The 18,130-nt window shown below is 44.4% G+C and overlaps 1 protein-coding gene across 1 annotated transcript in view; it reads right to left on the minus strand.

The window, feature by feature from the left end:
- The window catches only part of MAMDC2 (MAM domain containing 2), a gene marked incomplete at its 5' end in the record, with an annotated part of 61,995 nt that extends 57,402 nt beyond the window's left edge, over positions 1 to 4,593 (minus strand). The window contains 2 exons of the mRNA XM_082336002.1: positions 4,306 to 4,419; positions 4,563 to 4,593. Of these exons, the coding sequence (XP_082192128.1) occupies positions 4,306 to 4,419; positions 4,563 to 4,593 (145 nt within the window). The remainder of the gene's footprint in view (positions 1 to 4,305; positions 4,420 to 4,562) is intronic.
- Between the last annotated feature and the right edge of the window lie 13,537 nt (positions 4,594 to 18,130).

Genomic DNA, 18,130 nt, shown 5'->3' on the forward strand with positions numbered 1-18,130 from the left:
TCAATTAGTGCAAATTTGAGCTGACAGTCCAAATGCACCTTACTTGTAGCTCTATTAAACTGGTCTCTGTTAAAATGAAGGGAGATTGAGAACAAAACATACCCATAGACACAGGCACACAAAAGGCTGTACAGATATTCTTGGCAAAAATGTAAACGCTGTCCAGAGTCACAGAAAAGATGTGCCACAGTTATTGCGCCCAATGAAACTTATCTGTAACAATGCTATGAGCAGGACGTTCTTACAGTCAGGTTATGGCTGGCTCTGTGCTGGACAGGGCTGGGAGGAAAGCAAAAAATGCCAAAATCCAACCCTGCAGAATGGCTGCAACTGATGTAAGGCTGTGTTTCCTACTGCCTCTTCAAGTGGGTCTACATGGCTTTATTTATTACTCTACTCAGGATTACTGCCTAATACACACAGCATCTTCCTTTGTTTTAAAGCTTCTTTTACACTTACGAAGCACATGTGTCCTCTGAAATAAATGGACAATTTGGTTAAACAAAATCTCAAGATTATTTGGTGAAATCCTATCATACAAAGTTTGACAGTATGTATTAGAATTAACCACGCCTTTCCTTTGCAACACATATACTGCTGACACAGAAGTAAATTCCTGTGGAAACCAGCCACTATGCACCTGCAAAGCTGTATGACCCAACATAACTGGACACGATCTCATGCTAAATATACCTGTGCGTGTTAGTGGTAAGCAACACGGTATTCGAGCTCCTCAGCTATCTCTAAATACCGTAGTGGTGATGAACATAGATCTGCTTTCTAAATGTCTCATCCATTAGCTGGGTCCAAGCAGTTTGATCTTTGTCTTATATTCTGTACCTGGATTTTTTAAAATACGTTATCTGTGTAGAGGCATGATGAATGCAAGAATATTTACGGGAGCATGCCTGCGCCTCTGAAGTTAAAATGGGCCATTGACATCTTGGTTTATGTGTTAACAGCAAATCACTTAAAGCTTGCAGATCTTATCACTGGTCCATTGATCACACACAAATTAATCTGTTGGTCATCAGATTTCAGAACCAGGATTACGTGACGATGCCCTTTTCCTGAGCAACAACATTGCTGTGTTTCTTGTGTAGCTGGTATCCTACAAACACTCACTTCATGAAGCAAATCATGTTTGGATGGGAATTCCCAGCTTAAATTGAAAACAGAACTAGCACATTAGGAAACATGCTGCCTCAAGCATGATGCTATATTTACCCAGCCTGGGCCATGACCTCAGCTGTGTGTGCTCCTCAGCCATAGGTAAGCTTGAAAGAAATTTATATCCTCAGCTGTTTCTGTATTTTACATTTTTCTTTGCAGGGTGACTGTCTGCTAAAAATTGCTATACTTCTAAAATGCAAACACCCAGTTAGCAGATGACTGACTGGAAAGGCTGACAGTTAAAAAAAAAGAGTGCCTTGATGTTTATACTTCAAGGTCCTATTCCTGAATTCAGAGCCATGTGAGAGAGCTTGAGGCTTACAGAGGGTTTCAGTGAAGCAGAAGTTTATGGGAGCACAGGTCCACTGGACAGGTATTACGGTAAAACACCTGATTTGTTCCTTGTGTAGCTGGTATCCTGCAAACACCCACTTTGTTAGGGCCTGATTTGCCAGTCTTGAGTAAAGCAGTAAAGAGTGAAACAGCTATCTATCTGTTTTAGCATTGACTATTTTGTTTTGATTTTCCTTTTGCACTTGACTAAAATGGGCCCTAAAATGCCAATTACAGGTACCAAAACTTTAACCAAAAAAAAAAAAAAATCAGAATATTTTCAGTAATAAAAATTCTAAAATTAAACAAAAAAAATCTTTTATCCCAGAACTACTAGAATACTCAAGAGAAGCCAGAGACATTTAAAAAAGCAGCTGAACCTTAGAAACCTACTGGTTTAAGTGGGAATGCATGGTTGTAAACAAAAGCAAAATTTAGCCTCACACATCCTTTCTGTGCCTGGCCGTTCAGAAGATATTGGCTTCCTTGGCAACCGGGCAAAAAACTTTCAAGTATGGAATGGAAATTTCTGGGCAGGATTTTAGTTGTATTTACATCATCTTGACAGTTTGGCACAAGACCACACTATTGAGAGATTTAGAAGATGAAAGAACTTGTACTGCAAGTCAGATAATCCCTGTAAGAGATTTGCTGTATATAGCACTACACTACAAATAATATTTTAAAATAATAAAACAATTTTGAAGCAATGCAAAGAGAAGTGGAACAATTCAAAGCTAAGCTGCCACTCCCATCCTTAACTTCCTCTCTTGTCTCAGTAAATTACCACATGTACATACACTGACCTGCAAATACCAGGGCCCAGTGCTGCCAAAAGGAACATGGTTTTACTCGATAGAAAAGAGCATCTAAGGAAGACTGGTTTTGCACACCTGCTACATAGATTTGGATGAACTGTTTTCAACTAGATTTAGTTACGATTCTAGGAGTGTATTTCTGAAGAGGCACCTTCTGTGCCAAGTGTTTGCACGCAACGACTTACTATGACGAAATTACAGACTGCAGAAAAAAAGGGTTATAATGGAAATGCTGACAGAACTATGCCTATTAAGAGAGCTGGTAGACCACATATCCTCCCAGAGTATAACAGTTCAGTTATATATCTCTGAAAAACAAGATCTACAATGACAGAAGCTGTGTAGCCACTGGTATGCTTATGGTCACATCGAAAAATCAAACTACAACAACCAAAATAGTGTTCTGTGGGACAAAAAAAGTAGGCCGCTGCTGATCCAGATCTCTGATAAAATTTCCCTGTTTCTTGAAGCACCATAGCATGGATGTGCACAACACAATGCACATCCATTTCTGCAGGTATTACTTCCAGCATCTCACAGTCCCTTGGAGCTGAATCAATACCACTACCATGTGGCTGCCCATTAATCCCAAGGAGGAAGCGCTGCTTCCAAGACAGGCAGCTTAAGAGGGCATGATGTTAAGAGGCATATCTGGGAAAGCAGAGCTGGTTACTAAATTTCCACTAGTATCTTCAAAAATACAGGAAACTATATGTATATTTAAACAAAAAAAGAAGAGAAAAACCAATTATTTTAATCATGATATCCTCACAGCCTTTTCTGTCAGCACTCTTTGTACACTCTCAAACCCTAATGACTAATCTAAAAATTAACAATTAAGGTGACTTACTTTGCATATGTGAGAACTGGGTACAAATGGGGGGGGGAGGGGGAAGCTTCATTATCAAGTGAGTAACGAGTGGAATGACAAAACTGGACTAGTCCGTTTTGAATGGAGCACTGATGAGGGGTAATGAGGGATGTCTATCTCTTTGTATCTGTACTTACTTCTTCATTATTCTTGGCACCTGTTTCAGAGCTTAAAAACTTGGAAACACGTAGTCCCTTTTACTGCATGAGCACAGCTTTCACTGCATGAATGACGCTGTGGCCACAACATAACTAAAACTAAATTATTTTATTACCCAGTTATAACCGTGTTGTATTTGTTTTTGTTTAGTCTTTGGTTTGTGCATACTGATTCTGTCAAAAATGGGAGCCTACACTAAAAATTTATCAAGTAGGAGTTACAGTTGTATGGAAACTCTGTACAGTGACTGGACTTAGTTCTCTCTTTCAACAGCAGTCAGTAGAGTCTAACATAACTTACTGAAAGGCTAATGCTTATCTTTTTCCTATTGAACTGTAGGTACCATAAAAGCGAGAAAAGCCTTAATTGAACATGCTGTAAAGATACTCTTCACAAAGATTGTCTCCTGCCCTGAAAATGCACCCACTTTTAGAGTAGAACCCAAAATACATTTAGAAAACACAATAATGCAGCTTAATAGGAATTTGACAGATGTGTTTTTCTAGGAAGAAGGTAGGTTACCTACAGCGGAATTGGTAACAGACACCTCTTCCCAAGAGAAAGAACGAGGAAGGAGGTTTCTGGGGCATCCTGCAGAAACCTGCGGAGAGACCTGCGCCGGGGGCGGGGGGAGCACGGCCGCCTCCCCGCAGCGCCTGCAGACCGGCCGTCAGGGGACTGACACCAGGGACCGAAGCCGCACACGGCAGGGACCCGACGGCGGCTGCGGCCCCGGGAAAGCGGAGCAGCGCGGCGCCGGCGGCCGGCAGCGGCACCCCGGGATGCCGCCCCGCCGAGCCCTGCGCGCCGCCGCCGCGGGCAGCAGCAGCGCCCGGGGGCGGGCTGTACGCTCCGGGGGGGCTGCACACCCGCGGTGGGCTACTGTACGCCCGGGGGGGCTGTACACCCGCGGTGGGCTACTGTACGCCCGCGGGGGAGCAGCGATCTTACCTTCCCCGTGCAGTGCCCAGGGCAGATGCGCGTAGTCCCACTCGTAGCCGCAGGCGCTGTCCTCAAAGGCGCACGACCCGGGGGAGAGCAAGGCGGCCCCGGCGAGCCGCAGAGCTGCAAGGACAAAGCGAGCCCCGGTCACCGCCCGGCCGGCCCGGGGGCCGCGGGCTGGGGGCCGCCGCCGACCCCGGAGCAGCGCCCAGCCCGCGCCCCGGGCGGGCGGGGGGCGTCGCGGCGGGTCCCCCGCCGCCGCTTACCCTGCGCGGCGAGGAGGCAGAGCCGCAGCATCTTCCGCGCCGGGGGAGCCGGGGCTGGCGGCGGCGGGGCGGGCGGCCGCGGCGGCCGGGAGCGCGGGGGCGCGGCCGCGCCGAGCCAGGGGCTGCGGCGGCGGCGGCGGCGGCTGCGGCGGCGGGGCTGAGCGCGGCCCCTGGGCACCCCGGCGGGGCGCAGGGAGGCGAGCCGCGGCCGCGGGAGGGCAGGGGAGGGGCGGGGAGGGCCCGCGGGCGCCCCGGGTGGGCGGCCCGCCCCACCCCCGACTCGCAGCGGGGTCGGCCCCGGGGGCGGCTGGGGCTGGCGTGTCCCCGAGGGAGGGGATGCCGCCGCCTCTCCGGGCAGCCTGCTGGCGTGCATCACCCCCCTCACAGTAAAAATGTGCTTTCTTACGTTTGGGTGCGTTTTCCTGTGTTTCAGCTTGTGCCCGCTGCCTTGCTCCTGTCGCTGGGTACCACTAGAAGAGCCTGGCTCCATCTGGTGTACTCTCCCACCAGGTATTGGTACTCATTACTAAGATGACTGCTCACACCCATCTGCAGAGAACAAAGCGGCTCCCAGCCCACCTGGGCTCCTGTGCCACCACAACCTGCCCTGCTGTCCCACTGCACCACAAAACCTGCCATACCGGGGGGCCATGGCACCCTCACTTTTTTAGGTAAGAAAGAAAGGTGCAGGAACCGCTGGGATGCTCCAAGAGCTGTAGTTCATAGGACAACAGGATAACTCAGGAGGGGACCGCAGGAGGTCTTCACTCCAAGCCCTGCCCAAAGCACAGCCAGCTCTGAGCTCAGACCAGGCTGCTCAGGGCCTTATCCAGTTGGGGCGTGATAACCTCCAAGGCTGGAGAGAGCACAACCTGTCTGGCCCCCAGCTCCACTGCTGGGCTGTCCTTGTGGGGAAGAGGTTTCTTCCTTACGAACGGTCTGAATTTCCCCTGTTTCAGCTTGTGCTGCTGCCTCTCACCCTCCCGCCATGCACCGCTGTGAAGAGCCCAACTGCATCTTCTGCATCCCTCCCGCCAGTGCTGGGGATGCTGCTGGGTGCCCCCAAAGCCATCCCTTCACCTGGCTGAATCAGCCCTGCCCCTGCAGCCTCTCCTCGCAGGGCAAGGGCTCCAGCCCCACCATCTCGGTGGCCTCCTCTCACCTCAGTGTTGTTCCTGTACTGGACCCAAACTGGAGGCAGCACCCAGATGGGGTCTGATGGGCACGAAGCAGAGGGGACAGTCCCTGCCCTCCCCTGGCTCTCGGGGTCGTGTCCTGCTCATGCCACCCCAGGCACCGCTGGCCCTTGGTGCTGCTCAGGCACACGGGTGGCCCCAGCTCAGCTCACTGCCCACCGGCGCCCAGGGCCATGCTCCAGAGCTGCTCCCCAGTGCCGCCAGCCCCAGTCTGCATCTCTGCAGGGCTCTGCCTTCCAACTGCTGGGCTCGACATTTGCCCTTGTTGAATTTCCTGTGTTCCTTGCCAGCCCCTTTTCAGGTCCACTTCAGTGGCAGTCCTGCCTACAGGATGCCCGCTGGTCCCCCTGTCTGGTGTCATCTGAAAACTTGACACGCTTGCGCTCCGTTCCCTCCTCCAGGTTAGATCTGGCAGCTGAGCCCATGTAACACAGACTAAAGCCCCTGTCTCCCCTGTTCAATGGTTTTGCACTCGTCCTGCTTGCTTCAGCAGTTGTTGTGCACCACAGTTCCCCATTGAAATGTCTGGGAAAACTTAACTGACCAGAGGATTCCTCTGTCTATCCCAAGGTAAATTCACTTCAGCCATGCTTTGGGGTCATCACCCAAACTGACCAGGTACAGGTGAGAAATTTGAACAATTGACTTCCTGAAAACATCCTTCAAAATTGCAAAAGTCGCCAAGAGGATGTAGGATGTCAGAACCTTTTTGTTGGACTACTCCCATTCCACTTTCTCCCAGTCCATGGGCTCCAGGGAAACAGGAATGAGCATCAATCCATAGAGACCTATATTTCAACAAAAACTGCTTTAACTCATGCAAACTATTCTTCTTAGTTATAACATCTAGTCATATTTCTTCATTTTCTCACAGTCTGTATTAAAATTTGCTACTCATGGAAATTGGTATTCTAAGCACAATCACTGGCTTCAATATTAGGTCATTTGGTAAGGCTATATCAGGGAAGTACTAGGAATAGTGCAGAACAGCTACATAAGGTTTTTCTTCAGCCATTGTGAACAAATGTATCGTTTGCATGACAGCCTACACAGGCTGTTAGAGTTATTTGGCCTTTATTTTTCATAATGTTGGCAAATTTTTCATGCATGAAAAATCTCGATAGGTTTCTAGCAAAGTCACTTGAAACCAGTAAGATATCTCTTACACTTACTGAGTTTTTATATTCCTAAGTAACTGTCATGTAACTTCATAATATACGTAACATATTACCATTCCTGAATCCCATGTAGCATCTAGAACTTTTCACTTTAAATTGATGTAGGCACTGCATCTACTCGTCTGTGCTAACAGACCTGGGGATACCTTGGATAATTGCTCCAGCCCTCACTCAGTTCATGTTTTGTCCATGAAGCTTTTTGGCTGACAGACTTTATTGTGGTTTGGAGGGAGGATGGGGTTGTAATATCAGATTAGCCATGTACATAATCTACCTCTTTAGTAATCATTCCAAAACCTGTTTGATTTGAAAGGCATTAGTTTTGTACCTAGAAGAACAGACTCTCTATTCTCACGGGGAGGACATGCTTGCTAGCTTTGGGAAGCAACAGTGGATGGTTTATGGAGAGTCTTGTAACTGGCATAAAGTTATTCAGGTTTTTTTTGCTGTTCCTTGTGCAGAAATAACAGGTCCTTAATTTCAGCCACTCCATAGTAGGAGGACTAGAGTAGCACCTACCTTGGAGACACCCACTGACAATTTAATTTTGAATTCGCTGGGTATTAGTGTGATTCCTTCAGTTTCCCGAAAAACATAATAATATTTGCATCCCTCATTCATGGGTTTGGACAGTGACATTCTCAGGTTTCTTGCTTGGATAGCTAGATGACACAAAATTTGCTGAACGGTTCACCTTCCAAAAATTCCATGTGCCCTTTCCTTTCCCAGATGTCCTGGTTTCAGCTGGGACGGAGTTGATTTTCTTCTTAGTAGCTGGTATAGTGACGTGTTTTGGATTTATGAGAATAATACTGGTAACACACTGATGTTTTAGTTGTTCCTAAGTAGTGCTTACACCAGTCAAGGACTTTCCAGCTTCCCATGCTCTGCCGGGTGCACAAGAAGCTGGGAGGGGGCACAGCCAGGGTGGCTGACCCAGACTGGCCCAAGGGCTGTTCCATACCGTATGGCATCATGCTCAGTATATAAGCTGGGGGAAGAAGAAGGAAGGAGGGGACGTTCAGAGTGATGACATTTGTCTTCCCAAGTAACCATTACGCGTGATGAAGCCCTGCTGTCCTGGAGGTGGCTGAACACCTGCCAGCTGATGGGAAGTAGGGAACAAATTCCTTGTTTTGCTTTGCTTGCATGCGCGGCTTTTGCTTTACCCATTAAACTGTCTTTATCTCAACCCACGAGTTTTCTCACTTTTACTCTTCTGATTCTCTCCCCCACCCCACAGGGGGAGAGTGAGCGAGCGGCTGTGTGGTGCTTAGTTGCCAGCTGGGCTTAAACGCCAACACCAGAGAAGTTAGAATACTGGCAGTGCCCTGGAGTCTGCTCTGTCATTCACCTGTACTCTTTGCTGTATTCACAATACTTCTGTAATACAGAGTTTACAGCTGTTTGTTTAGCTTTTGCTTGAGAGCCAAAAATCAATCTAAACCTTCTAAACCTTCCATCATACTCCTCTACTAGCATCCCAGATCAACACAGCATGTACACAGACCTTAGCACCCACAATAAAATCAGGAAGTTATTATATTTTCCAGTGAATCACTTCCCACATGCAGCCTGTGCAAGTAATGTGTCCAGGAACAGTTTCTGAATGTCCACAAACATATCCTCTGCTTTTCCTAAGGACACCTGCCAGGCCTCTCTGGATGCATCAGGCAAAGAAAAGAGGTGGCAAAAATATCTGGCACAGGCTCCTTCCAGAATGTTTCTTCCTCAGTAGCGGAAAAACTTCCCCCCCCCTTTAGAAATTCACTAATTCATATGGGGTTTTAATAAAACTAGTGTTCTTGACCAGTACAGGTAACCTCATTTCAGGGTTTTTTTCCAGCTTGAGCTGTGATTTCCGGAACAAGGAGCCTGCCAGCCCTTCTTCCAGTTCCTGCTCCAGGGAAAGTGGAAGAGCATAAGCATCCCAGAAGAGAGGGCTCCCTCACCTCTGCTCTGAACTCTGTCAAAAGCTGCATTATCTCCCTGAAAAATTTCTCAAAATCTTCATCTACTTGTTAGAGACTTTAAGTGCTTCAGAACCAGCTTCTTCAGAAATAAGGTCAGCTTTCCTTTTCTTGCAGGGCTCTGTTTCTCATGCATGCACAATTAAGCACACTTGTCTGTGTTTTCAGGGAGTACCCTCTTTCCTGTAGCTTCTACCTGGTCCCATCTCTACTCCTTAGCTTAAGTTATTCCTGATATTCTAGACAAAAGATCCTGGTAGGATGCAAAAACTCCTTACGGTCCCATGCCTTCAGCCTTCTGTAAATTAGATTGTTTGTCTGCAAAGGGAATCCAGATAGAGATAGGCCTGAAGCTGCCAGCTTTTGCTGTAAGCTGCCTGCTTAGAAGTTGAAATGGTGTCTGTGTAGCATCTTCACTCAACTTTTGCAGCTGTCCCTTTGTCTGCCCTGCCTTCCCATCTCTGTTGCAGTGTGAGCAAATCCCACACAAATACACAAACCTAAAGTCAAGGAGGTGACAGATTTTTGAAAAATGAAATTAAATAAAGCACATTACAACTTTTTTCCAGATGGCGAGCAAAACTAGATGGTTTTGCATCAGAATCTTCTTCAGAATCGGGTCAGTTGGACTACAGTAAAGTGGTTGCTTGCTCAGACATATGGTAAATCCAAACATAGGCTAAAGAATTTTTCTCTTTTTGACAGGAGCATCATGTTGCTTTAGTCTTTTTGGATTTTTGCTCTCTGGTATGGCTGCCAGTTGCATAATGATCGTGTTTCACTTGAGATGACCAAAGCAGTCTCCTATTGCTGATGAAGAAACAAGCAAAACCTGACACATTGCATGCCGTTATGTTTCATTACAATGCAGGAACAGATTCAAAATAACTCTTTGAGTGGTGTACACAGAAACTCCAGACTTGAAGTAAGATAATCAAAAGTAAATACTTTGCTTTCTCCTAAAACTATTTTGATTACTTTATTGTTCCTGTGTTCCAGTACTGTTGCTGCAAGTTTCCTTTAATACTAATTGGTCAGTTAAGACTATATGTATCTTCTTCTCTCAGCCATACCCACTCCGAGTGCTATGGAGAAGACCAGTTCCCTAGCTTTGACCATCACACACCTCTCTTCCCATCCCTCCATTTGCTCTCCTCTCCCATCCTGTTAAACATAAGCTGCTTGCTTTCACTTTCAAATACTTTGACGACCTCCAGCTCTCTGACTGGCTTTTCCTCAACATTGACATCAGCTTGTACCCGCTTTGATCCTCTCACATATAAGCAGCTCTCCATAATCATCCACATGGTTTCTTCCTTGTTCTACCTCAGGTTCCTCCTTAAAAGGTGGTTTCTTGTGTTTGGTTTGTTTTTTTTTTTTCTTGTGAGACCTGTACAAGATTGACAACAACATGGAAACTGGTGTGCTGTGTCCAACACAAGTCATGCAGGATTGTTTCATTGTATTTACTGTCTGTCTGGGTCTTTTTATCCACTCTCCCTCTTCTTAGGCAGAAAAATTTTGGGAGAGGCAAGGATTACTTTTATTTCTGTTTTTGTACAGGGCCCGGTTTAATAGAGGTACTTTGGTTCCTAATTGCTATGGTAACACAAACAATAAGAAATAACAAAGAAATCAGGATCACTTCATTTGTTACATTGCAAATACTGAAATTCTGCATTATTTGTCTATCTAGGCTGTAGACACAGCATACTTGCCAGATCTGACTTGTGGCATACAATAACCTTTAAAATACAGACTTTCATTTTAATAGCATTTTTTTGCCTCCTCAGTAAGAAGACTTTACCTAGGATATATCTAGTTAAAGCGATACACACTTATGATTTAGGTTTCTATCCCGCTCCAAACTCTCATAGCTAAAATCCTCAGAGACTTGAATGATCTCATTTCAGGACATATCTGCTGTGAAGCATTTTTGGCAGCTGGCTGACTAATATCTCTACTTAATCTTTTAGAATAAATGGATTTATTCCCGTTTCAAAGAGCGACAAACTCTTGGCAGGTCTTTTAGCCAAACTTTCTGAAGCCAGATATGCGCACCTGATGTGAATTAATTTCAATACCAAGGCAGTTGATTAGCTAAACGTCTCCAGCAGCTTGAAAAATGCCCATTTTTGCACAATATATACAGACAGAATCGAGTATAGTGCATTATACAGTATACACCACTTTTGAAGAGCTGATGGCCCAAATAGCCAGCTGATAATAGTGACTCACCAATATAAGCACTCACTAAGAAGAGCTGAAGTGGCTACTGCCCTCCGTTGTTTTCCTTACTGGTCTTCAAGGTGTTGCAGCTCTTAGCAAGGATGGCTGGGCTGCACCATGCAGCAACTCCTCAGCCACCAAAGTTTACAGCTCCGTGTGTTCCTGATTATTAAATGGGCAACTCCAGGTTGCTGTAACTGCTCAGGAGCCAAGGAAGTAACAGGAGGTGTGTAATGGCAGAGATGTGTGTGAATGTGATGTTCTGAAGGACAAAGGTGAGCAGAAATCTAAATAGGGGTTAAAATTTGGAAGGTAAAGGGTAATGCAAAGATGCAGAGTTTGGACAGATTTGAGAAAATGTTTAAAATAATGAGGCCAATGGTTAGGAAAGACGCTTTTTAAAGTGTAATTTAGATTTACAGATTAGTTTAGAGGAATTGGAGGAGGATGACATAGAATTTCTGAAAGCCTAGGTAAGCCAAATTGTGACAGACAAAACAAAATGAGTCAAAATCCAGGCACAGGTCTTGAGACAGTAAATAGTAAAATGGCATAAAACTTCCTGAAACTGATGTAAAACCTCAGAGTGCCCCACTGGACTCTCTTCCAAGAAATGTGTAGAAGAGAACAGAATGTTTTCCTTAATAATGAATTTGTAAAAGCAGTTTGCACCTTATTAACTCACATTTCCCGAAATCCCACCCTGTCCTTTCCTGCTGCTAAATTAATTAGGTTGTCCTCTTCATGTCAGGGAATAACATAATCACACATATGTCAACCAGGCTACCTCACAAAAGAAAACAAATGTCAGAAGTGTCATTAATCGTTATATATGAGTTTTGAGGAGTACAAAAGCCTTTTACAAATGGCAGAATTTAATTCCATAGGCACTTCCCCAGTTCATTCCTAACCAGCTAGGAAATAGGTAAGCCATATTTGCGCTTGTTGCCTTTTAAGACAGGGAATGCAGAGATCCAGGATAAGGCAGAAGGCCAATTACATCTCTTGTTAAGTCCTATTATTAAGTGAGCTTGCTTTAAGGACGAAGTTAATCTAGAGGCCACAATTTACGTTAATTTGACTCCCTCCGTATTTCCAGATTAACTGCAACACCAGAGAAGCAGAAGAGCGATGATTAAAGTCTGAGCTTTTCCAAATTCTCTGCACTCCTAGCTACAGATACTCTCCTCTCCAGTGTTTGTTTTGAAATCCTGGAAAATACACTTTGTAAAAAGATCTCATTGCATGCCCAGGCACATCCAAACTTTCCACTTGTTCTCAGACATTGGACACCGGTACTGTTCTCAGTTGGAAAAGGACATCAGGGCTGGACAAGGAAATGAGGTCTTGTAGCACAGTTCAGTGTTCGTATTTCAGTCTCCTCATATACATGTGTTAATGTTATTATTTTATGCCTTATATGCTTTAATGGTACTATAATCATGCATGGCACTTTACAAGCCTAATTAGGCAGAAATCCTGGCATCTGTTTTATTTTATATTTATCTTCAATATGAAAAATACCAATAATTTGAGCTGAGGTCATCTCATCACATTAACATTGTGCTGGTGTATCCATAGTTCTTATGTCTTTTTCTGATTGTCTTCAGTGCTTCACAATACCAACTGATTCTGATCTTGCTTATGAGCCAGTTTCTGCAGCTGCTGTCTTCTCCGTTCCCTGGAATTATGTCATGCTGTAGGAATACTTCCATTGGCTTTTACTGGGCTTCTCATAGAGTAAGGTACAAGTCCACATAAGAGTCTAGATCCGTCTTTCTGAGGACATGACTACGTTACATCATAGAGTGACACTAACAGAGTGATGTAGTAATATTCGGTTCAGTTTTGGTATCTGGCTTTATTGCAGCCCTTGCATGCAATGCATCTATGGCTCCCAGGGACTTAGTCCTGGTTAGACCCTCTGTGTTGAACTCTGTTATAAATCAAGCAGAAAATGCTTAAAGTTTTGCTTCTCTGTGAAGGTGGTACACTACAAAATGCAGTAAATTGAATGAGGACTCCCCTTTTGTGTTGCTAACCAAGAGGTGACATGTAATGGTGAACGCAAGTAAAAGGAGTATACATACTCATTTCTTTTTTTCAAAATTTTCTGAGGGATTTGATTCCTAAGAGAAAACCAAAGAGAGTCTGGGTCGAAGGTACTAGCAACCAGTAACTGTGTTGGCCATTTCTGCTCTCATATGGGTTACGTGCCAGTTTGGGAGGCCAAGAGAAGAAATGCACCCATGCGATGAGCAGGAAAAAGTCTGGACAGTTTTGTTTGATTTTTCTGATTGCTATCACATTGCACTGTTAGCAGCAAACTGCAACTACCAGCTGAAGCAGTGAGGAAAGCCTACCACTGCCATCTGTGGCATGAGCCACACATGCATATCAGCATAGCAGGTACATCTGTGTGCTTTGTAGGATGGCTCAGAGAGAAAAGAAATTTTTTCCTATTATGCTTTGGAAGGCTCTGCTCTGAACAGCCTGATATGGTTTAGTACTAACAGAGTACATGTGTTTGGCATGTTGTCCCCACATATTGTGACTTGATTCAGTGTATTTACTCTTCCGTGCACTGAAGTTGCTTCTGGTGATTGGTACCCTGACAGCCTCATGTGGAGACCATGGATCTCTCCAGTACTTCTGGTTTGCTGAGGGCTGGTGACTGATCTTAAGAAGCACCTGAGTTTATCAATGGCAATCGCAGTCAGCCTGGTGCTGATTCATCTGGTGGGACGCAGCGAAGGGAACTGCGCTGTGACTGAGCTTGGTGACATTGGCTGGTGCTGAGGGTGGTCACACAGACCCACGACAACAGACGGGAGGGGGTTAATCTGTTTTATATGTGGAGTCAGCATCTGCTGTATATATGTAAAGTCAGTGCTGCTGTACTTCCAGATAAAAAATTAGTTAGTGGATGAACTGAGCAATCTTTATTTTTTTTTTTTAACAATTCTGCAACGTGCAGGCTGCTAATAGTAGGAAAAAGACCAGGAGGCCAATCTCAGAAAAGGTAAAACCGGGCATGAAGTCACAGCTCAGTAAAGCTGGCTGTTTCTTTGTGAGTGACAACAAAAAGACTCCAGGATCCCTCTCTTACGTCAGAAGTATCAGCCTACTTTTTTTTTTTTTATTATATAGTAAGTTTTTCAGACCTTATTTAATTCCCTGTAAAGGAAAGGAAGCTGCTTGAAAGAAGCAGGCTCTTGCTGCGTATCACCATGATTTCATGAAGAGAAGTAAAAGAAACAGTCAAGAATGACACCTGCATATGAAGTTACTAAACCAGTTAAATCCTAGTGATGTTTTTCTTTGTTTGTGAAAACTCTTGCTGGCACCAGCAAACTGCAATTTCCTCTTTGGAAAAAAGCATTCAGGTGCCAGGGAAATAGCTAGCATAAAAATCTCAGTTGTAGAGCTAATTAGTGTTTTGTAACAGCTATCAGGTCTGACTTCCATGTTTTTTTTTTTAAACCAGACAGTTAGCAGATGATTGGACTGTAAGGTATTTAAACATTGGCTACAAGCCTGGTTAATGGCATGTTAGGCAGGTGGCGGCCTCTGAAGGCCATTAGGTATTGCTTTCAGCTGCCGATTCCATCTTTTTCAGTCAACAGAGAGAGTGCCAGCCACTGTGATTTTGCAGTTGGTGTAAATGATCCGGTGGAGGTGTCTGAGGAGGATACCCGTGCTTGATCCATGCCAGAGAATGCAGCTCTACAAGAGTCCCTTCTCTATCCTCACACCACGGGCTGGTCACCCACTTGCGGAGAAAAGGAAGCCAGTAGGTAGCAGCCACAGCAGCACCATCCCTTCCAGAGCTGGAGAGATGGAGCCCAAAGTGAGATGGGCAACCTCACAGTCACGGCAACTGCAGATAATCCTGCTAAAAAGTAGCCTTCCCACATGCATGCATGTAAAGAAGTTTCCTCACATAAATCCAACATCACTTGTGCTTCACCAGCAAGAGATCAAAGCCATCACAAGATGGCTTCACAAGGCAAAGTGGGGGCCTTCTGTGGTGGAATTCCCCAGAGGGTCTGCTAAAGATGAGCTAGTTATAAAATGAACTTGGAGAGAAGAAGAAGGAAATATTAGTATTCCATATTTTGGTCTTTTGGGCTCAGTATTCAAAGAGGTTTTGGTTCCTCGACAAAACCACAGAATTACTTTAAGGTTCAGATATTTTACTGAATATTTCAGCTACTCAGGTGAGAACAATAATAAATGCTTCAATTAAAGCTGTACTATAAGTGTCCAATTACTGAAGGTTAATTATATCTAGACTAAATAAACAAGCCTTCCTGCTATACATGAAGATATGAGTTTAAATGTATACAAATTCACAATAGGATCTACTTGCAAAAATATAGTCTAAATTTCAACACAAGTACCTTTTTCACTTGAAGTGGGATTTAAAGTACACTGAAACAAGACATGCTGGAGTAGGCATTTATATAATGGTTGACAGTGTAACTGTAACTAGCAAATGGCAAATTTTTCCCATGAAGACAAAATTCCAGCAAAGTCCTGCTCAGCCCAAAGCTAGGATGAGGATTTGGCTTAGGATGGAGGATTGGGATAACGATGGTTTCATCAACTATTTCCAACTGGATGCGTTTGATATCCACAGTAGTGAAGGATAGCATTAGGGTTAGAGTTTGGGAAGCCAGGATCCTCAGGGTTGGAGTAACATTGAAATCCTGCTCTGCCCAGGGAGCTAGATGAAGGTGGGCTCAGGATGGAGTGGTAGGTCATCATGCATTTTGAATGCGGGAGGTTTATCATCTACTCTGCAGAAGGACAGGGTTAGCGTTGGGTTTAGGGCCAGGGAAATCAAAGACCTTGGAGCTGAAATGCCAGCAATGTCCTGCTCAGCCCAGAGACCTGGGCTACAGCCTAGGGCTGTAGTTCTGTGCACATCAGGAACCGGTCTTATTTCCGGCATAAAGGTAGGGGCTAGGTTAGTTAGATGAGTGCCACCATATGATCCTTGGAGCAATGTGTAATTGACAAAATAAAGTGTTCTTTCCAATATAGGCTACCTGTATTCTGCTATACATTTTAGTTCTGAAAATAGAAAAGTATTCTTTTGTTTAAACAATGTTCAAACATCCTTATCATCTTTGGACATTACAGAATGAATCAGGTAAGAGAAAATTTTGTAAACATTTTTTTAACAATCCAGAAAGAACAAAACACTGTGGAGAGTAGTCTCTGCTAATTTGTACCAGATGCTACACTATAGGTGTAAAAGTAAAAATAATTAGGCCTATTAACAGAAAAATAGCATCATTGATCATTTATAAATAACTCTGACTTGTAGGCATGAAGAAACCAAAAAGCCCTTGACAATTGCAGAAAACCTTTTCTATGGATGATGTCCCTTTTCCTTATTGGTTCTGTGCCTGTAACAATCTATTTTTAAGATTTCTTTGAGATACCAGCTGCAGAAGAAGCAGGGGAATGCCCAGCTGTTCAAAAGCAACTTCATCGTCTAAAGGACTGCATAATGAAAAAATTTAAGGGTGCCATGGTAAAATATTATTTGTGTACAAATAAATGCCCTGCGGTCAGTTTCTCCCTCATATGACAGTACTTCTGCAGAACTCGGAAGGAAACAGAGGAGAAAGCCAAATATGAGGAGATGTGCAGAGACAGAAAATGGAAAAAAAAGGAAGTGAGACAGATGAAAAGGAAGATTTGTTCAGTTCTGTTTAAAACCATTAGCCCCTATTTTTCAGGACTGCGTGAAGTGGATCTGCATGTTCCGTATCTTTCTGTAAAGTAGTTTTCCAGGGACTTCTTCACAAGACTGGCACTAGGGTAATGAATCTGCCTGGCAGGGGCAAAATAACTGCCCAAAACAGTGCAGAAGTTCTGCAGAGGAGGGTTGCCCTGTTTAAGAGAGGCCACCAGGACTAGTTCAGCCATGTCAGGAGCTTTTCTTTCTCCTGAGTCAGCAAAGAATTGGCAGATACCATGTCAGTATCGTATCCTTGGGCTTTGGAGTCCTACAACTGGAAGTTACTGCACTCACCTGGCTTCTGGGCTAAGATTTTGTGTGGCTTGAAGCCATGTAGTAATTCATCTCTTTGCTGGGTATCTCCTCCTGCCTTTGTCAGAGCTTTCTCTTTGCCAGCATTGGCACTATCTCTTCTTTTGAAACATGCTGAATAGAGCAAGGGTATGTATATGAAAAGGAAGGACTTGATCCCAGCAACATCAGTTCCAGTTGCAACATCAAATAGTAAGTGTGTGAGATTAAAAAAACAACAACAAACCACAAAAACAAGAGAGCTGACATACAGATGGCACTTTTGCCTGAAGGGGCTATGTCTGAAGTTTTACAAATTCATATAAAAATGAAGAATACTCTATCTGACTGCAACTGCAAAGGAAATCAGGATACTCGCTCACACTGGAGATTGTGGATTACCACAAAAGGTACAGCTTCACTTTTACAACCCTTCAAATGAGGCAGCTCCAGCTGCTCCTTGTTTTTCAGTTTGACACATACCATAAATGTACAGACCACAAGATAAATGTATATGTAAAGCTGTACAGGCAGGTATTGCCACAAGGTTCTCCCCCAGCCTGTTCATGTTAAATGCCAGTATTTCAACGGATTGCATACAACAAAGAAAGATCTCTGTAGCGCTTACTTTGATTACAGGTCATAACTTGTTACTTACCTGATGAAAAACCTGAATGGCAGCTCCACAGCGTTCCTGCATATCCAATTGATCCTGATGTTCGCCCTGTTTCACGGGGGTAACTGGCCCTTTGTTTTCCTGTTACACCAATTTGTTTTGATCTGTGAATTTTGCAGCACTCATGCAGTGTTGAAAATCTTGTTATTGCAATGGTATAGAAAGGAAATGGTTGGAAGAAGAAAGGAGAGGGATGAAAGAGGTGGTTGTTTATTGTTTGGAATCACCCATTTCATTCCTCAGCAAGAAGAAAGCATGTTAATGAATACAGAT

The sequence above is a fragment of the Platalea leucorodia genome (genome assembly GCF_965183815.1).
Source record: "Platalea leucorodia genome assembly, chromosome: Z".
Lineage (NCBI taxonomy): Eukaryota > Metazoa > Chordata > Aves > Pelecaniformes > Threskiornithidae > Platalea > Platalea leucorodia.